The 20,221-nt window shown below is 47.2% G+C and overlaps 1 protein-coding gene across 3 annotated transcripts in view; it reads left to right on the top strand.

Annotated features, from left to right (window-relative positions):
* Nucleotides 1-19,295, top strand: part of TIMELESS (timeless circadian regulator) — a 32,220-nt gene extending 12,925 nt beyond the window's left edge. The window contains exons 2-29 of one of the 3 annotated variants that reach the window (XM_031001050.3): nt 2,246-2,403; nt 2,551-2,704; nt 2,825-2,939; nt 3,034-3,096; nt 3,350-3,451; nt 3,963-4,118; nt 4,880-5,013; nt 5,517-5,604; nt 6,204-6,380; nt 7,366-7,583; nt 7,814-7,917; nt 8,062-8,231; nt 11,325-11,462; nt 11,564-11,715; nt 12,583-12,680; nt 12,770-12,893; nt 13,002-13,203; nt 13,485-13,630; nt 14,284-14,369; nt 14,459-14,576; nt 14,666-14,748; nt 14,982-15,124; nt 15,341-15,512; nt 15,594-15,662; nt 15,788-15,906; nt 18,061-18,286; nt 18,412-18,513; nt 18,632-19,295. In XM_031001050.3, the coding sequence (XP_030856910.2) occupies nt 2,307-2,403; nt 2,551-2,704; nt 2,825-2,939; nt 3,034-3,096; nt 3,350-3,451; nt 3,963-4,118; nt 4,880-5,013; nt 5,517-5,604; nt 6,204-6,380; nt 7,366-7,583; nt 7,814-7,917; nt 8,062-8,231; nt 11,325-11,462; nt 11,564-11,715; nt 12,583-12,680; nt 12,770-12,893; nt 13,002-13,203; nt 13,485-13,630; nt 14,284-14,369; nt 14,459-14,576; nt 14,666-14,748; nt 14,982-15,124; nt 15,341-15,512; nt 15,594-15,662; nt 15,788-15,906; nt 18,061-18,286; nt 18,412-18,513; nt 18,632-18,702 (3,627 nt within the window). In that variant the 5' untranslated portion in view covers nt 2,246-2,306 and the 3' untranslated portion in view covers nt 18,703-19,295. Of the gene's footprint in view, nt 1-2,245; nt 2,404-2,550; nt 2,705-2,824; nt 2,940-3,017; nt 3,097-3,349; nt 3,452-3,962; nt 4,119-4,879; nt 5,014-5,516; nt 5,605-6,203; nt 6,381-7,365; nt 7,584-7,813; nt 7,918-8,061; nt 8,232-11,324; nt 11,463-11,563; nt 11,716-12,582; nt 12,681-12,769; nt 12,894-13,001; nt 13,204-13,484; nt 13,631-14,283; nt 14,370-14,458; nt 14,577-14,665; nt 14,749-14,981; nt 15,125-15,340; nt 15,513-15,593; nt 15,663-15,787; nt 15,907-18,060; nt 18,287-18,411; nt 18,514-18,631 lie in introns of those variants that run through there. The other 2 variants (XM_031001051.3, XM_063693889.1) reach the window with 2 other exon arrangements.
* The last annotated feature ends 926 nt before the right edge of the window (nt 19,296-20,221 follow it).

Consider the following 20,221-nt stretch of genomic DNA (forward strand, 5'->3'; position numbering starts at 1 on the left):
TTTATTTATTTCTATTTATTTTTTGAGATGGAGTCTTGCTCTGTGGCCCAGGCTGGAGTGTGGTGGCGTGATCTCGGCCTACTGCAACCTCTGCCTCCCGGGTTAAAGCGATTCTCCTGCCTCAGCCTCCCAAGTAGCTGGGACTACAGGTGCACACCACCACACCTAGCTAATTTTTGTATTTTTAGTAGAGACAGTGTTTCACCATGTTGGTCAGGCTGGTCTTGAACTCCTGACCTAAGGTGATCCACACACCTCGGCCTCCCAAAGTGCTGAGATAACAGGCATGAGCTACTACACCCAGCCAAGACTTCTTAAATTAGTGTTTTCTTGGACTGCAGTTACTCATTGGCTAAGTCTCTTTAAATATTTGTCAGAGTTTGGCTTTTCCATAGACAGTATGGAGTTTTTCATAGTGATTATGGATTTTAAAGGACATAGCTGAGATTATATCATATACTGTATACTTTTTCGGAGTGTTAAACAAGCTGTTTCTTTTTTTTTTTTTTTTTTTTTTTTTAGACGGAGTCTCGCTCTGTTGCCCAGGCTGGAGTGCAGTGGCGCAATCTCTGCTCACTGCAAGCTCCACCTCTCGGGTTCACTCCATTCTCCTGCCTCAGCCTCCTGAGTAGCTGGGATTACAGGCGCCCGCCATCGCGCCTGGCTAATTTTTTGTATTTTTGGTAGAGAAGGGGTTTCACTGTGTTAGCCAGGATGGTCTCGATCTCCTGACCTCATGATCCGCCCGCCTCAGCCTCCCAAAGTGCTGGGATTACAGGCGTGAGCCACCGTGCCCGGCCAACGCCCAGCTAATGTTTGTATTTTTAGTAGAAGATGGGGTTTCACCACGTTGGCCAAGTTGGTCTCGAACTCCTGACCTTAGGCGATCTGCCTGCCTTGGCCTTCCAAAGTGCTGGGATGCCACCGCACCTGGCCTACAAAAATTTTTTAAAAGGCCAGGCATGATGGCACATGCCCAGAGTCACAGCTACTCAGGAGGCTGAGGCAGGAGGACTGCTTGAGCCCGGGAATTTGAGGTTACAATGAGCTGTGATCATGCCACTGTACTCCAGCCTGGGCAACAGAGTGAAACCCTGTTTCTCTTTTTTCTTTTTTTTAAAGGAAGATGATTCTTTGGGAGATAGTGATAGGGAATGTACCAGTTTCTATTCACTCCATTTCCTCACCTGTTCTGTTAGATGCTGATTTCTACTGAAATTACCAAGGTTTAAGAGTAACTTTGGAGAGGAGAGTGAAGGACCTTTCTCTACACATTCGCAGTGTCTCAGAAGCCTCAGGGCTCTTGAGATGTATTAGATCCTTGGTGGAATCACTGTATGGCCAGAGCTCGGTTTTTTAAATTCCTGTGGTACATCAGAGGTGTGTCTGCATGGAAGAGCCACAGAAAGTGGAGGGTGACAGGGTTGAGCAATTTATTTTTTCCAGAGACTCTGTAGACCAGGCTGGAGTGTAGTGGTGCAATCACAGCTCACTGCAACCTTGAACACCTAGGCGCAAGTAGTCCTCTCGTCTCAGCCAGCCTCCCGAGTAGGTAGGACTACAGGTGTGTGCCACAACGCTTGGCTTTTTATACAGATGGGGTCTCACAATGTTGCCCAGGCTAATCTTGAACACTGGGGCAAATGATCATCATGTCTTGGCCTCCTAAAATGCTGAGATGATAGGCATGAGCCACTGTGCCCAGCCAGGGTCTAACAATTTTATTTATTTATTTATTTTGAGACAGAGTCTCGCTCTGTTGCCCAGGCCAGAGTGCAGCGGCATGATCTTGGCTCACCACAACCTCTGCCTCCTGGGTTCAAGCCACTCTCCTGCCTCAGCCTTCCGAGTAGCTGGGATTATAGGCATGCGCCACCACGCCCGGCTAATTTTGTATTTTTAGTAGAGACAGGGTTTCTCCATATTGGTCAGGCTGGTCTCGAACTCCCAACCTCAGGTGATCTGCCCGCCTTGGCCTCCCAGAGTGCTGGGATTACAGACGTGAGCCACCGCGCCTGGCCAGGGCAGGTGCTTAATTCATAGGCTGGAGCCTCTTTGGTTTTGATCAGGTAGAAGCCATTATTTAAAACTTTCTCTGGGACTGAGAGCAGAACTTTTGGTTGTGACAAAAGTCAAACATTTGAGGATCTTGTTCAGAATATTCTGAGCATTAGGGCCTCGTCCTGTTCCTTTCTTCTTTTCATGGAGAGGAACTTACATTTTTTATCTTTCTCTATCTCTCCAGGCCTCATCATTTCTGTCTCCTGTTTCTCCACTTCCTTCTCTATTGGTTGGTCCACTGATATATGGACTTGCACATGATGAACTGTGAACTTCTAGCCACATGTAGTGCCCTTGGGTACTTGGAGGGAGACACTTACCATAAGGAACCAGATTGCTTAGGTGAGTACCTTTTTGATGAAACAGGAAAAAAATTTGCTTGAATTAAGGAGGTCTGTTGAATTTCTCAAACCATGGGTGTGAAAAGATGTGGGTCTGGATGGAGCTTCTTCCAAGGTTCCACATGCATGTTTTGTTCTGTCTCTGAAGAGAGCGTGAAGGATCTGATCCGCTATTTGAGGCATGAGGATGAGACACGAGATGTGCGGCAGCAGCTGGGGGCAGCCCAGATCCTACAGAGCGACCTTCTGCCCATCCTCACCCAGCACCACCAGGACAAGCCTCTCTTTGATGCTGTTATCAGGTTGCCTCCCTAGCTTTTAAACTTTTGCCACCTGCCAGGCTTTGGTGTTTGAGCTGATAGGTTTGGCGTTTGAGCTGGTAAGGAAACTTAACAACTTCTCCCTCCTTCATTGTCTCCCAGACTGATGGTGAACTTGACACAACCAGCCTTGCTCTGTTTTGGCAATCTGCCTAAGGAGCCCAGCTTTCGGCACCATTTTTTGCAGGTGCTAACTTATTTGCAGGCCTACAAAGAGGTGAGGCTTTCCTTTGGAGTCCCTGGGGCGGAATATGGGGCAGTGGTGAAGAAGTGGATGACTGCTACTTAAGATCAGGTTCCCTATTTCACAGGCCTTTGCCAGTGAGAAGGCTTTTGGAGTCCTCAGTGAAACCTTGTATGAGCTGCTGCAGCTGGTGAGTGAGTCTTCACCTTACAGGATACCATGGGACAGCATTTTGCACCTTCTCCGGGCAGAGGAGGAGATGCTGAGATATGGTCCCAGTCCTTGGGGATGTGGTAGTCCGATCCATAGTCTCTGGCTGCCTCAGTACTGTTTGAACTCTTTCTTTTTAATCCTGCTTCTCTTCTATGCCTGGGTCTTCCAGCCAGAGTACATACTGCCTGCCTTCCACAGGGAGTCTCTTCCTCTTACTCTCTTCTGGTTAGGGCTGGGAGGAGCGGCAGGAGGAAGACAACTTGCTGATTGAACGGATCCTACTGCTGGTCAGAAATATTCTCCATGTCCCAGCTGACCTTGATCAGGAGAAGGTGAGGGTCTTGGGTGTTCTGTGTTCTTGTGCATGGTTAGGTTGAGCTGCCTTTTTTTTTTTTTTTTTTTTTTTTTTGAGACGGAGTCTCTCTCTGTCGCCAGGCTGGAGTGCAGTGGTGCAATCTCAGCTCACTGCAAGCTCTGTCTCCTGGGTTCACGCCATTCTCCTGCCTCAGCCTCTGCCTCCTGAGTAGCTGGGACTACAGGTGCCCGCCACCATTCCTGGCTAATTTTTTTTTTTTTTTTGTATTTTTAGTACAGACAGGGTTTCACCATGTTAGCCAGGATGGCCTCGATCTCCTGACCTTGTGATCCACCCGCTTTGGCCTCCCAAAGTGCTGGGATTACAGGCGTGAGCCACCGCGCCCGGCCAAGCTGCCCTTTTCGGGCTGTTCTGTCCTCTGACAAGTCTGGGAGAGGAGGCTTGGTCAAAGAATGAGTTGGAGAGCTTCAAGGCAGGGCAGTGGGATTGAATGAGCTCCCTTTCTACCCTCACCACTCACTGCTCAGAAGATTGATGATGACGCCAGTGCCCATGACCAGCTCCTCTGGGCGATTCACCTCAGCGGCCTGGATGACCTGCTCCTCTTTCTGGCCAGCTCGTCTGCTGAGCAGCAATGGAGCCTACATGTGCTAGAGATTGTCTCCCTTATGTTTCGTGACCAGGTGAGACCCTGGCCTATTGCCCGAGTCCCCTCCGCCCATGTACTTTTCTGCTGTACAGCCAGAATTGCTCTTGTGATAACGGCTGCATTATTTGGGGAAGGCAGGCGACAGCAGGAGTAGCCATGTCTTGAGTACAGTAGTACCCCCTTATTCATGGTTTTCTTTCCTTGATTTCAGTTACTCACTGTCAACCATGGTCTGAAAATATTAAGTGGAAAATTTCAGAAATAAACATTTTAGAAGTTTTAAACTTGTACATTGTTCTGAGTAGTGTGATGAAATCTTTTGTCCCTGTTTGTCCTAAACAAGATGTGAATCATCCCTCTGCCCAGCATATCCACACTGTATACCCGCCTATTAGTCACGCACTAGCCATCTTGGTTATCAAATTGAAAAAACATAATAGAATGTGTGTGTGTGTGTGTATATATATATGTATACGTGTTCTGTTTTCTGATAACGTATATATATAGCACATATATACATTCTATAAAACAGACCGTACATGTTCTATGTATATGTGTATACACATACAAATATATATATATATGAATATATACATATATATATTTCAGTAGTGTCTGCAGTTTCAGGCATCCAGTGGGTGTCTTAGAACATTTCCCCCTCAGATAAGGGAGAACGACAGCACAACGCCCCATTAATGGGGTTCTATTTTGTTCACTCTTTGCATCCCCAGTAGGCGTGAACTCAGGATAAGGAATGACTGTCCTCCTGATTCTTCCCTCTTTGTTCCAATCTAGAACCCCGAGCAGCTGGCGGGAGTAGGGCAGGGACGCTTAGCTCAGGAGCGGAGTGCAGATTTTGCAGAACTGGAGGTGTTGCGCCAGCGAGAGATGGCAGAAAAGAAGACTCGAGCCCTCCAGCGAGGCAACAGGTGAGTGACAGAGAGGCAGGTTCTTTTTCCTACATCGTGGAATGCTGAGGGCATAGAAGGCAAATTCTAAGGTGGGGTGATTGAATAACATTTTAGTGTTTTTTGTTTTTTTTTTTCGAGACAGAATTTTGCTCTTGTCGCCCAGGTTGGAGTGCACTGGCACGATCTCTGCTCACTGCAACCTCCATCTCCTGGGTTCAAGCGATTCTCCTGCCTCAGCCTCCCCAGTAGCTGGGACTACAGGTGCATGCCACCATGCCAGGCTAATTTTTGTATTTTTAGTAGAGACGGGGTTTCACCATGTTGGCCAGGCTGGTCTCAAACTCCTGACCTCAGGTGATCCGCCTGCCTCAGCCTCCCAAAGTGCTGGGATTATAGGCGTGAGCCACCGTGCCCGACCAACATTTTGTAGTTTTAACTTGCTCCAGTGTGCCGATGGTAGAGAATGGAGATAAAGTTTCCAGAGAACTGAAAAATCACCTTGAACCTTTTTGTTTCTGCAGGCATTCTCGATTTGGGGGCTCCTATATTGTCCAGGGGTTGAAATCCATTGGGGAGAGGGACCTCATCTTTCACAAAGGCCTTCACAACGTGAGTATTCTTACATCTGGAGTGGGAATATAGTGGAGTTGCATAGCTTAAGCAGGGTAATCATCTTAAGAGTTCTTGGCTGGGCCTGGTGGCTCACACTTGTGGTCCCAGCACTTTGGGAGGCTGAGGCAGGAGGATTGCTTGAGCCCAGAAGTTCAAGATCAGACTGGGCAACATGGCAAGACCCTGTCTCTAAAAAAAAAATTAAATTAAAGGTTGGGTACAATGGCTCATGCCTGTAATCTTAACACTTTGAGAAGCTAAGGAAGGAGGATTGCTTGAGCCCAGGAGTTCGAGACCAGCCTGGGCAACATGGCAAAACCCTGTCCCTACAACAAGTGAAAAATACTAACTGAGCATGGTGGCACCTGCCTGTGGTCCTGACTACTCGGGAGGCTGAGGTGGGAGGATTGCTTGAGCCCAGGAGTTCAAGGCTCCAGTGTGCTATGATTGCATCATTACACTCCAGCCTTGGTGACAGGGCAAGTTCTTGTCTCAAAACAAAAACAAAAATTAGTTTCTTCTGAGAAAATTGACGAGAGCTGCAAGGGGAAGGTGGTAGTTAGGAGTAATTCTAATCCCCCAACCAACACACCCAGCTACGAAACTACAGTTCAGATTTGGGAAAGCAGCCGAAAAAGGTGCCTAAACGTCGCCAGGCCGCCCGAGAGCTGTCCATTCAGCGCCGTTCTGCCCTCAATGTGAGGCTCTTCCTCAGAGACTTCTGCTCTGAGTTCCTGGAGAACTGTTACAACCGACTCATGGGATCAGTAAAGGTGAGAACCTGTGAAGGATATGGAGATAATCAGGAATGGAATAGACAGGTGATGATGCAGCTGTTGGTGGGTAAGAAGTGGGGAGGAGCTCGGGGAGGCTGCCCCTGGAATGTGGACTCGTAGGTGGGACGGATATACAGTTAGGATGTCCCTGAGAGATAGTGAAAATGCCAGGAGTGAGTGGGCTCCTGGCATGACAAAAGAGGCTCTGGAAAAATTGCCTCAGAGGGAGAGGAAAGGGAGAACAGGAGAGAGCTGGAAATTGTGGATCCTAGAGTATTATAGCGGTGTCCCGGCATGGTGGCTCACACCTATAATCCCAGCGCTTTGAGAGGCCGAGGCAGTGGATCACTTGAGGTCAGGAGTTCAAGACCAACCTGGCCAATATGGTGAAACCGTATCTCTACTAAAAAAAAAATACAAAAAAAAAAATTAGCCGGCATGGTGGTGTGCATTTGTAGTCCCAGTTACTCGGGAGCCTGAGGCAGGATAATCACTTGAACCTGGGAGGCAGAGGTTGCAGTGAGTCGAGATCACACCAGTGCACTCCAGCCTCATCATGACAGCGCCAGACTGTCAAAAAAAAAAGACCAGGCGCAGTGGCTCACGCCTGTAATACCAGTACTTTGGGAGTCCAAGGCAGGTGGATCACCTGAGATCGGGAGTTTGAGACCAGCCTACAACATGGTGAAACCCCATCTCTACTGAAAATACAAAAAATTAACTGGGCGTGGTGGTGGGCACCTATAATCCCAGCTACCCAGGAGGCTGAGGCAGGAGAATCGCTTGAACCCAGGAGGTGGAAGTTGTGGTGAGCCGAGACCATGCCATTGTACTCCAGCCTGGGCAATAGAGTGAGACTCCGCCTCAAAAAAAAAAATTATGACAGTGGTGTCCAGCATCCATTCCATCATCATAGGACAGGAAGGAAGAAGTTGGAAGCCCTGAAGTCACAGTGATCTTTTTTTTCTTTTTTAAATGTTAGGATCACCTGCTTCGGGAGAAAGCTCAGCAACATGATGAGACCTATTATATGTGGGCCTTGGCTTTCTTCATGGCCTTCAACCGAGCTGCCTCCTTCCGGCCAGGCCTGGTTTCTGAGACCCTCAGTGTCCGTACCTTCCACTTCATTGAGCAGAACCTCACCAACTACTATGAGATGATGCTGACTGACCGCAAGGAAGCTGCCTCCTGGGCACGTCGGTGAGTGGGATGGTTACTGGAGATAGAGTGAGCTAGGGATCTGAATGCTTGAATTCTGGCTGGTGCTTTTTTCCTGATTCAGGGTTCAGGTGATCAGTCTGGGGAGCAAGGACTGGCTGGGAAATTGGGTTTGGGTGGCACATTTTTTTTTTTGGCTGTGGGAGGTTGCTGTTTCCATGGGCCATTGCCCTAAGTTGTCCTCCATTTCACTGTTTCCCGTCAACCCTCAGGATGCACTTGGCTCTGAAGGCCTATCAGGAGCTGCTGGCAACAGTGAATGAGATGGACATATCTCCAGATGAGGCTGTGAGGGAGAGCAGCCGCATCATCAAGAGTGAGGCCCTGGCCTGGTCCCCGATCCCAGCCTGTCCCGTCTCGTGATGAGAATCTCATTCTTCCCAGTCCCAGCTTCATCCATCTCTCCTTTTCCAAGCTTTCCAGAATAGCCCTTCCATCCCTTTCTCTTCCCCATTCCTAGACAATATTTTCTATGTGATGGAGTACCGAGAACTATTCCTGGCACTTTTTCGAAAGTTTGATGAGAGATGCCAGCCCCGCTCTTTCCTTCGTGACCTGGTGGAGACCACCCACCTCTTCCTCAAAATGTTGGAGCGATTCTGTCGAAGCCGTGGGAACCTGGTGGTGCAGGTACTGGGCAGCCCCACAATGTAGAAAGAGCTGTAAGGGAGAGTCAAGGAAGGGGGGCTCTTTCTTCTCACAGTTTGTACAGCTTAAGTTCATCTGTTAAACCTGCTCTGAACTACGACAGCAAGAGGTTTGTGGGTGTTGGCCAGTGTGAGTCTACTACAGTTTCCTTCTCCCATTAGAATAATCTCTGATCTGCCATAAATATTTTAGTTCAGTCAGGAAACATTTATTGAACACCTACCACATGCCAAGTACAAAAACCCTGGGGATTCGTAATTTTAGAGTCTAATAATTATGCTATAGCATTTTCTGGTTATACCTTGAAAGCATTGTGGTGAGGTGGAAAGAGCCTTAAATTGCAGCCAGGCATGGTGGCACACACCTGTAATCCCCGCGCTTGAGGAGGCCAAGGTGGGCAGATTACTTGAGGTCAGGGGTTCAAGACCAGCCTGGCCAACGTGGTGAAACTCCGTCTCTACTAAAAATACAAAAATTAGCCAGGCGTGTTGATGCACACCTGTAATCCCAGCTACTCAGAAGGCTGAGACAGAATCGCTTGAATCCAGGAGGTGGAGATTGCAGTGAGCCAAGATCATGTCACTGCACTCCAGCCTGGGTGACACAGTGAGACTCTGTCTCAACAGCAACACAAAAAGAGCCTTAAATTGAACTTTAGAAAGTCTGGAATCTAGTCCTGTATTGGTTATTATTGGAATAAGCTCAAGCTGGTCGTGTCGGTCTCCAGATCCATAAAGTTGGGATTGTGACAGTTGTCCATGAACCCAAAGTGGAATCAGTGAAAAGCCTAGGACAGGCTGGGCACAGTGGCTCATGCCTGTAATCCCAGCACTTTGGGAGGCCACAGTGGGTGGATCATTGGAGGCCAGGAGTTTGAGACCAGCCTGGGCAACATGACAAAACTCCTTCTCTACTAAAAATACAAAAATTAGCTGGGTGTGATGGCACGCACCTGTAGTCCCAGCTATTTGGGAAGCTGAGGCATAAGAATTGCTTGAACCCATGAGGCAGAGGTTGCAGTAGGCCAAGATCATGCCACTGCACTCCAGTCTGGGCCACGGAGCCAGACTCTGTCTCAAAAAAAACCAAAAAGCAAAAACAATTCACCAGCATGGTGGCACATACCTGTAGTCCCAGCTGCTCAGGAGTCTGAGGCACGAGGATCACTGGAGCTTAGGAGTTTGAGGGTGCAGTGAGCTGTGATTGAGACATTGCACTCCAGTCTGGGCAAGACCAAGACCCTATCTCTGAAAAATAAAATTATTGGTTCACATTAAAATAAAAAAAACCCTGGGACAAAATGCAAACTCCAAGGAATTTGTATCCTGGAAACACAGAGACTTTGCTTTGTATAAACAGATTTTGGTCCAGGCGTGGTGGCTCATGCCTGTAATCCTGGCACTTTGGGAGGCTGAGGCGGGCAGATCACTTGAGGTCAGGAGTTCGAGACCAGCCTAGCCAACATGGTGAAACCCTGTCTCTACTAAAAATACAAAAATTAGCCAGGCATGGTCGTGCGCACCTGTAATCCCAGCCTCTTGGGAGGCTGAAGTGGGAGAATCACTTGAACCCAGGAGGCGGAGGTTGCAGTGAGCCAAGATCATGCCATTGCACTCCATCCTGGGCAACAGAGCAAGACTCCGTCTCAAAAACAACAACAACAAAAAAAAAATTAGCCTGGCATGGTGGCACACACCTGTAATCCCAGCTACTTGGGAGGCTGAGGCAGGAGAATCGCTTGAACCCAGGAGGCAGAGGTTGCAGTGAGCCGAGATCACGCCATTGCACTCCAGCCTGGGCAACAAGAGTGAAACTCTGTCTTAAAAAAAAAAAAAAAAAAAAAAGATTTTGTACCAGAACCTTCCTATAACTCTAGTTGCTACAGCTTAAAATTCTGTCATAACTGGACTTGAAAGATGCAGTAGTACCAATGAGACTTTGCTAAAGGGTATTTTTGCACTCAGGGCTCTGTGGTATTATCTGTAATACTAGGTACTATCATTTATTGAGCATTTACTGTGTGTCAGACACTGTGCTGATGTTTTCATGTAATCCACAGTAGCACATGTGCCCAAAGCGGTTAAGCAACTTGTCCAAAGTCTTGTTAGTAATACTAATTCAAGACTCAAATCCATATCTGCTGGACTCCATGCTCCTAAGATTTGGTGTGTTTGATTGTAAGTTCTTTAATGGAGCATGACCTTCAGGGGCCTCTCAGTTCATCCTATTTGACTTTTGAGTACCCACACCGAAGACTGGTTCACAGCCCTGACTTGGGAGAAGCAGGATTTGGGTATTGACTCACTCTCCTGCTTTTCTTTTTTTTATTATTTTTTATTTATTTATTTATTTTAAGCAGGGTCTCGCTCTGTTACCTAAGCTGGAGTGCAGTGGCTCAGTCTCAGCTCACTGCAACCTCTCCTTCCCATGCCCAAGCGATTCTTCTGCCTCAGCCTCCCAAGTAGCTGGGACTACGGGCACACACCACCATAACTGGCTAATTTTTGTATTTTTTGTAGACACAGGGTCTCGCTATGTTGCCCAGGCTGGTCTTGAACTCCTGACCTCAAGTGATCCACCTGCCTAGGCTTCCCAAAGTGTTGGGACTATAAGTGTGAGCCACTGCGTCTGGCTGTCCTACTTTTCAGGAGAAAAAATTAGAGGCTTTATTTACATAGTGCTTTGCATTTTATGAAGCTTTTCCATGTGTCTTATTTGATCCTCATAGCATCTGCTTATTCTATAGACCTCTTGAGATAGCACTGCTTTTGGCAAACCTCTGAACTCAGGAAATGGGTCAGGAGTTTTGCCATGGCATCTTATGCTCACTCACATTATAGCTCTTATCCACACTCTAGTGTAATTACCTTTCTACTTCCTGTCTCCACCACTAGAGTAAAAGCTCCTCAAAGGGAACGAAATATGCTGTTCACTATTGCTTTCTATTACCAATGGATAGCAGATAATGGGCACTCTGTGGATGTCCAGTTAATTAGTTTTGTAATAGAAAAGACACTGATGGGGAAAAGGCCTCTTTAGCTCTCTTGACATCCTAATACAATTCTTTCCCCACAGAACAAACAAAAGAAGAGAAGGAAGAAGAAGAAGAAGGTCCTAGACCAGGCCATTGTTTCTGGTAATGTCCCATCTAGCCCAGAAGAAGTGGAGGCTGTGTGGCCAGCCCTGGCTGAGCAGCTACAGTGCTGTGCCCAGGTAGGTGGTTACAGAAACCCTGTCTTTTTTGAGAATAGTGCTCAGGGTATACAATCTGGGTTTTCCACTCCCTCCACTCCCATAGCTTTATCCATCTCTAGAATTCCGAGCTCAGCATGGACTCTGTGGTTCCCTTTGATGCGGCCTCAGAGGTGCCAGTGGAGGAGCAGCGGGCAGAAGCTATGGTACGGATCCAAGACTGTCTCCTGGCTGGCCAGGCCCCACAGGCCCTGACTCTCCTGAGGTCTGCCCGGTAAGAACCCTGCCTGCTCATCCTCTTGGGCTTTAGGGGAAGGAGGAGGCCATCACTGCGGTACAGGGTTCTCAGTCTTCAAAAGAGAGTCATCTCATCAAGGCTCTGGGACCGTATACCAACTGACTCCTGGGGCGTTTTGATTGGTTTGTTGGGTTTTTTTGTTTCTGAAAAACATTAAAAAAGCATAGTTAATTGAGAAAAAAATAAAGAAAGCAAATCCTCACTTGACATCATCAATAAGTCCTTGGTAATTGCAGCTTTGAGTAAAATGACCTACAGCATGTTTCTTATAACGTTAAGAGAAAAAAAACTGGTTTTGTTATACATTGTTTCACTTAAAGTGGCAGTATCCAAGAACCTTTTGAAGATATTAAGGGTGGACTTAACTTTAATTCTAGTAGCCAAAGATATGCATCATTAACATTTTGATGAGTAACCCTCCAGAGGTTTTTTTGCTCTGTTACATGTAAAAATATCGTATATACCTTGTTTTACAAAAATGAAATACTGTACATGCTGATTTATAGTAATTTTTCACTTCTCAGTATATTATGAGCATGATTTCTCATCAGATATATTTCTGTAATTGTTAATGGCTTTAAAACACCATTGTGTGAATATGTACATTTGTTCAACCAGGTGTCAAACATTTAGATTGTTTGCATTTTGTTCTTACCTGGTTTTTTTTGAATAGTGGCTTATGAGGAAAATTTTCCCTGGAGTCTTTGTTTCATTTGAGGTAACAGTTTGCATTCTGTTTCTGGCCAACAAAAGAAATAAGTCTAAATTCCTTCTTCTACTTCGAATTATAAATTTAAAGCCAGATTTCCCCTGGGTAAAGCCTTTTTTCTATCTGTGCTCCAGGGAGGTGTGGCCTGAAGGAGATGTGTTTGGCTCTCAAGACATTTCTCCAGAGGAAGAGATCCAGTTGCTGAAACAAATCCTCTCTGCTCCACTTCCCCGTGAGTCTCCACCCTTCACATCTGTCTCCTTCCAGCTCTTTTCTAGCACCAACATAACAGAGACTCAGTAATCCTCCCTCTGTTTATAGGGCAGCAGGGCCCAGAGGAACGTGGGGCAGAGGAAGAAGAAGAGGAGGAGGAGGAGGAAGAGGAGGAGTTGCAAGTGGTCCAGGTGTCGGAGAAAGAATTTAATTTTCTGGACTACCTGAAACGGTGCGGGCTGAGAGGCCTGAGTTGGTCCTAGAGTGGCGATTGTGCGGCTGTGAGGATGAGCTATGTCTTCCTTATGCTGACATCCTCTCCCTCCTTGTTTTGGTGCAGCTTTGCATGTTCAACTGTCGTTCGAGCCTATGTGCTGCTACTGAGGAGCTACCAGCAGAATAGTGCTCACACTAACCATTGCATTGTGAAGATGCTGCACCGGCTGGCCCATGACCTCAAAATGGAAGCCCTACTTTTTCAGCTGTCAGTCTTCTGCCTCTTCAATCGTCTGCTTAGTGACCCTGCTGCTGGAGCCTACAAAGTGAGGGGATAACAAGGAGTGGGGTTCTGGAAGGGTATGGGAACCCTCAGGTAAATAAATAATCTTCAGGAGATAGAAGGTGCTGAGAGGTGTCAAGGGCTGGGAGATGGGAAAACAATGAGAAAGTAGACAGGCAGGTTGAGGGAGCTGCGTGGAGAAGGACAAAAGAGAGTGAGTGAGGAGGGGGCAGCTGGGAACAGCTATAGAGAAAATACCTAGAGGGCCAGGTTCGGGTCTGCATTGGACCAGAGAGGCCTCATAGTAACCTCCTTCTCCTACAGGAGCTAGTGACTTTTGCCAAATACATCCTGGGCAAATTCTTTGCACTGGCTGCAGTCAACCAAAAAGCCTTTGTGGAGCTGTTGTTCTGGAAGAACACAGCTGTGGTTCGAGAGATGACTGAGGGCTATGGCTCCCTGGATGACAGGTGAGCTTGAAGTTGGCAAAAGATGGGTGGAGGTAGGGGAAGTTTGATGCAGAGTCACAGAATGTCAAAGCTGTTAAGAGCTTGCATGTCATTTAGCCCACTGTTTCTTTCCCTATCATGGGTGAGAAAACAGGCTCAGGAGGTGAAATGCTTTACCTAAAGTTATCCAAGAGAGGAGCAGGGACTGGAGCCTAAGTCTACTGTGTATCTAGTTTCCTTCTCCATCACCAGCTTCCATAGAGGTAGTCACTGTTGGGAGCTGGGTGGTTGCCCAGAGAGAGTCTGTGTGCGACCTCTCCCAAAATGTGCTGGGAAACCATGAGGATTTGTAGAAATGTTTGTCCTTTCCCTTAGTATCTCAGCCCCTCTCCTTTCACACTTAGTCTCTTTTTCCCATAATATTCTCAGTCCCTAGAGTCAGAATGGTCAGGGTTCCATTGGCCCAACCTGGAAAATCTCTTAGTTTGACTTTTAGATTCTTACGTGGAAGGAAAGTGAGGGGAAGGAGGCACACTGTAGGCCTCTGCCGGCTGGCCTCTTTCAGTTACCTGCCTCGTCCTTCCTGTTCTTTTCAGAACTGATCAGAGAAGGCCTTTGGTCTCCTCTTTTTGGGCCAAGAACCTATATGCTCCCTTTCTCCTTTCACCATTCAGGTCTTCCAGTCGCAGAGCACCTACATGGAGCCCCAAAGAAGAGGCTCATCTTCGGGAGCTGTACCTCGCCAATAAGGACGTGGAAGGTGAGAGGCCTTGGGATCTGGAGAGTTTATGAGGAGGGCAGCTTGAGCTGTGGGACCTTCTTTACTGCCTTAGTCCTTCCCCATGCCAGGGCAGGATGTGGTGGAAGCCATCTTGGCCCACCTGAATACTGTTCCTCGAACACGCAAGCAGATCATCCACCATCTGGTACAGATGGGACTGGCTGACAGTGTCAAGGACTTCCAAAGGTAGAGAGGCACATGCTCTGGAGGCTATTGGGATGGGGACTCATGATCACTTCCTGGGCTTCCTCTTCCACTGACACCTTCCTAATCAGGAAAGGAACCCATATTGTACTGTGGACGGGGGATCAGGAGTTGGAGCTGCAGCGGCTTTTTGAGGAATTCCGGGACTCAGATGGTGAGTAAGGTGGAAACTCAGGGGACCTTTGAGATGAAAGCCAAGCTATCCATTTATTTTGGGGCTGCCTTTTATTCCCAAGGAAAGATTCTCCCATCCCTTCTGTTCACTTACTATGTTTGTAAGTGTCATTTTTAGATGAATTGAGGTACCCTCTTTCCAGAGACCTCTGATTTATTTTACTCATCTCTTTCCCTGTTGCCCTTGGGTATTCACATGCTTGCTTTTTATAGATGTCCTGGGTCATATCATGAAGAATATCACAGCCAAACGCTCACGGGCCCGAATAGTGGATAAACTCTTGGCTCTGGGGCTGGTGGCTGAGCGGCGGGAGCTGTACAAGAAACGGCGGAAAAAGTTGGCATCCTCCATCTTGGTAACAATCTGACCCTAGCTCTGCTGGCATGGGCTCGCTTCCCTTGAAGTGCTCCTTAGGAGCAGTCCACCCGGATTCTTCCTGCCTGAGGCTGTTCTGACCAGGTCCTTCCGAGAGAGCAGGCGCGGGGGGGTGCGGCGGTCAGGAACGAGGAGACTCCACTAAGTTCCTTGTGTTGCCTTCATTTTCATTCCCCCAACCCCCAATGAATTTTAGCCAAATGGAGCGGAGTCCCTGAAAGATTTTTGCCAGGAAGATCTGGAAGAAGAGGAAAACCTGCCTGAGGAAGACAGCGAAGAGGAAGAAGAAGGGGGCTCAGAAGCAGAACAAGTCCAGGGTAGCTTAGTCCTTTCAAATGAAAACCTTGGTCAAAGCCTGCATCAGGAAGGTGAGGACTTTGGCTGGGAGAGATGTCTCAGGTGGAGGGCTTGGGAGTAGAGTCAAATGTAAGTTTCCCTCATTTCCTTAGGCTTTTCTATCCCGCTCCTATGGCTCCAGAACTGCCTGATCCGAGCAGCTGATGATCGGGAAGAGGATGGTGAGTGGACAGGTGACACTTTTAGGAGGAGAGCCCTGGAGGCTATTGGAGACCTACCTGGTCATGGGATGGAGGACCAGTTCTTCCCTTATATCTTCACCATATGACTATTGACCCTGTCTTAGGCTGCTCCCAGGCCGTTCCATTGGTGCCACTCACAGAGGAAAATGAGGAAGCCATGGAAAACGAACAGTTTCAGCAGCTGTTGCGCAAGCTAGGGGTTCGGCCCCCTGCCTCTGGGCAGGTAAATATGCCAGTTACAGTGTCAACCAAGGCGTGTTAGTCCTATTTCCAAATACATCTCCTCCTCCTCCTCACTGTCGTGGTGGTCCTCCTTATCATCCTTATCGTCATCTTGGTGCTTCTCATTGTCTTGTCATCTCTGACCAAGATTCCTGCAGCAGCCATTCTGCTAGTCTTCTTTTCCTCTCTCTAATCTCCCCTTCCCCTAGATCCATCTTCCAGACTGCCTCCAGATTTATCTTTTTAAAATATAGTCTTGATTACAGTTGTCCCTTAGTATCTGAGAGGGGATTGGTTCCAGGACCCCCCTGCCCACAGATACCAAAATCTATAGATGCTGAAGTCCCTTTTTGTAGTATTTGTAAATAACCTAGGTACAACCTCCTGTATACTTTGTCATTTCTAGATTACATATAATACCTATACAATGTAAATGTTAGGTAAATAATTGTTATACTGTATTGTAAATATATATATATATATATACATTTTATTTATATATATATATATATATATATTTTTTTTTTTTTTGAGACAGAGTCTCACTCCATCACCCACGCTGGAGTGCAGTGGCTCAGTCTCAGCTCACTGTCGCCTCAACCTCCCAGACTCAGGTGATCCTCCCACCTCAGCCTCCCGAGTAGCTGGGACTACAGGCCTATATTACCACTCCCAGCTAATTTTTTGTATTTTTTGTAGAGATGGGGTTATGCCATGTTGCCCAGGCTGTGTATTATTGTTTAATGTTGTATTGTTATTTTTTTTTTAATATTGTCGATCTACAGTGGTTTGAATCCACAGACTCAGAACTTGTGGATATGGAGGGTCAGGTCCCCCGTCCAGAGCCATTGATGGTTCCTTACTGCTTGCAGGACAGAATCCACAAACTCCAAATGGCATCCCCATCCTTGGCCAACCTTTGCAGCCTCACAGCCACACCACTCACACACCGACTTTACATCATAGTCACCCTGGTAGGCTTTTTCGTGCCTCCAAATGGTTAATCATGCCAGTCCCTATATTGGAAGGCTGCAACCATGCACACAAGGTCACACACACACACACACTCCATCTGTCTTACTGATGGACCTCTACCCAGTCTTCAAGAGTCTGCTCAATTGTCACCTTGTCAGAGAAGCAGTCCTTGTCATTCTTTCAACCCCTGAAGTAAAAATAATCACTTTTGCAGCTGTGATTTGTTCATGCCCCTGATGCAGCCTTAATCCTGTGGAATCTGCCGGGTATGGTGGCTCACGCCTGTAACCCCAGCACTTTGGGAGGCTGAGGCAGGCGGATCACCTGAGGTCAGGAGTTCAAGACCAGCCTGGCCAACATGGCAAAACCCTGTCTCTACTAAAAATACAAAAATTAGCCGGATGTGGTGGTAGGCACCTGTACTCCCACCTACTTGGGAGGCTGAGGCAGGAGAATTGCTTGAACCCAGGAGGGTGAGCCTTTATTGCTTTGCCACGGCACTCTAGCCTGGGCAACAGAGTGAGACTCTGCCTCAAAAAAAAGAAAAACTCTGTGATATTACAGTACATTTGTTCTTTTTCCCATTGGATTGTGAGTTATTTGATAGCAAGGATCATACCTGATTCACCTTTACATCCCCAGGATTTATTTATTTATTTATTTATTCAATTGACAACTATAGCCAGGTGCAGTGGCTCATGCCTGTAATCCCAGCACTTTGGGAGGCTGAGGTGGGAGGATCGTTTGAGACTGGCCTGGGCAACACAGCAAGACCCTGTCTCTACAAAAAATTTTAAGTAGTTGGGCATCATGGTGGCATGCACCCCTGTGGTCCTGGCTACTTGAGAGGCTGAGGCAGGAGGATAGCTTGATCCCAAGAGATTGAGACTACAGTGGACCATGATTGTGCCACTGCACTTCAGCCTGAGTGACAGAGGCAGACCCCTTCTCATTTAAAAAAAAAAAAAAAGAACAACCAAAAAAGCCTATAACTGGGAACCTCCTCATGTAGCAGGCACTGTGCTAGGCATTGGGTATATATTAGATAGTAAGTATTATAAGTAGAGTTCACAACCCTTGTGGATCTTCACCAATGTTGGGTCATATATATTCAATGAATATCATACTCTGGGAAACAAGAAGCTGGTCCTTTCCCTTTTCAAATTTTTGGCCCTTGTAGGAAACCTTCTGGCGAATTCCAGCCAAGCTGAGTCCTACCCAGCTCCGGAGGGTAGCAGCTTCTTTGAGTCAACCAGAGGAGGAGCAGAAGCTGCAGCCAGAGCTGCAGCCTAAAGTCCCTGGAGAGCAAGGCTCTGATGAGGAGCACTGTAAAGAGCACCGAGCACAAGCCCTGAGGGCCCTCGTGCTAGCCCACACGAAGAAAGCGGGCCTGGCGTCCCCAGAGGGTAATAGTGCGACAGCCATCTTCTGAGTATTAACGTGTCAGCCATGTTGGTCTAGAGGGCAGGAAAGGTATTCTGAGAATATGAGGACCGAGTTCCTAATTTTGTGTCATTTATGGTCATTGCAGAGGAAGACGCTATTGGTAAAGGGCCACTGAAGGCAGCACCCAAGAAACGACAATTGCTGGACAGCGACGAGGAACAGGAAGAAGATGAGGGCAGGAACAGAGGTAGGGAATTTGATGGGACCTTCTTTTTCTTCTCTAATCCTGAAGACAAACTCTACCACGTCCTTACCCCTTAACATATTTAGATATTCTCTCTCTCTCACCCCTATCATTCCCACAGCACCAGAGTTGGGAGCTCCAGGAATCCAAAAGAAGAAACGATATCAGATTGAGGATGATGAGGATGACTGAAGAGCTAAGAAGCCTAGGGGTAGAGATAGACACGTTTTTAGATGGTGCATTCGAGTCAGAGTTGGAAGGGTCATACAGGACCCGGAAGCTCCTTTTACTGGACAGAGCAGTAGAATCCCAGGCTCTTCCACGGATTTAGGCTGAGAAACTTCAGCAGCAGTATTGGACTTCTCTGCTGTCAGTCTTTGTTTCTCCCAGTTTTTATCGGTATGCCCCAGCAGCTCTCTGGAGATTTAGTTCTCTTCTTCTAGGAACCATTTCTTTTGGTTATTGGAGCTCCTTAGCAAATAAGAGGAGTGAGTGAAATAGAGAAAGCACCCTGGACCCCTTTTATTGGTCTGTTCCTTTGGCTTTCTCTTGGAGGTGGGTCACAGCACCAGATGGGGAGCTTTATGACATGACAGGCGGGAGTTTTGTACCTCTTTTAGAAGATACCAGATGCCTCTGTCCTCATTTTCTTTCCTATGATCATCCTCTAGATACCAGATAGAGGCCCATTCCTGCATTTGAGATAGGGTTGGAATATAGTACTCTAGATGATGAATGTGTTTGCTTTGTGTTTGGTATTAAACATGTAAGATTAGAAGTTCTGATCTCAGTCTGACTTGTCGATATGTCTAAGTTCCCCAGCCCTTCCCCTGCTGTGCTCTTGAAAGAAGAACTTAAAAATTTTAGGGTAATAAGAGACCAACAGACCAGCACAGTGGCTCAAACCTGTTGTCCTAGCACTTTGGGAGGCTGAGGCGGGCGGATCACCTGAGGTCAGGAGTTTGAGACCAGCCTGGACAATATGGCGAAATCCCATCTCCACTAAAAATACAAAAATTAGCCGGCCATGGTGGCACGCGCCTGTAATCCCAGCCACTCGGGTGGCTGAGGCAGGAGAATTGCCTGAACCCAGGAGGCAGAGGTTGCAGTGAGCTAAGGTCACACCAGTGCATATGCCTGGGCGACAGAGCGAGACTCTGTCTCAAAAAAAAAAGAAAAAAAAAAAAGACCAACAACCTTCCCTTTTCTTCCGCTTTCCCTACAGAAGACACAGAAAAGCATTTTTGCCTCTAGATCCTTTTGTCTAGGGTAAATTCTTAGGGTGACAAGAGTATACGGCAGGAAGAAGGAGGAGCCATAAAGGAAGAGAAGCCAGCTTGTTGGCATGGGGCATAGAAAAGGACAAAATCTAGGCATGAAAAGGATGGATAAATACTGCAAATATTATGTTCTTACCCATTCTTGGAAATGTCAGCTTTCTTGCTTCCTGCGCTTCCAGCCGAGGTAGGGCGAAGGTGAGATTGAGAAAATAGCCATTCAGCTCAGGAAGGCTTCTAAGTAAAGGATGGATTTGGATTGTCCTGTTGCTTTGACTTTTCATTTCTATTTTTCCTGAAAAGATGAGGATCCCCCATAGCCTCTAAAAGTGGGAGTGAAGCTATTTCCATGGTAATTGAAGTTTCCAAGGGCTAGACACTTTCTAGCTCTGGCCAGTCTTGGTGTCTCTTCATCCTGAGCCTTTCTCCACTTC

The sequence above is a fragment of the Gorilla gorilla genome, chromosome 10 (assembly GCF_029281585.2).
Source record: "Gorilla gorilla gorilla isolate KB3781 chromosome 10, NHGRI_mGorGor1-v2.1_pri, whole genome shotgun sequence".
Classification (NCBI taxonomy): Eukaryota; Metazoa; Chordata; class Mammalia; order Primates; family Hominidae; genus Gorilla; species Gorilla gorilla.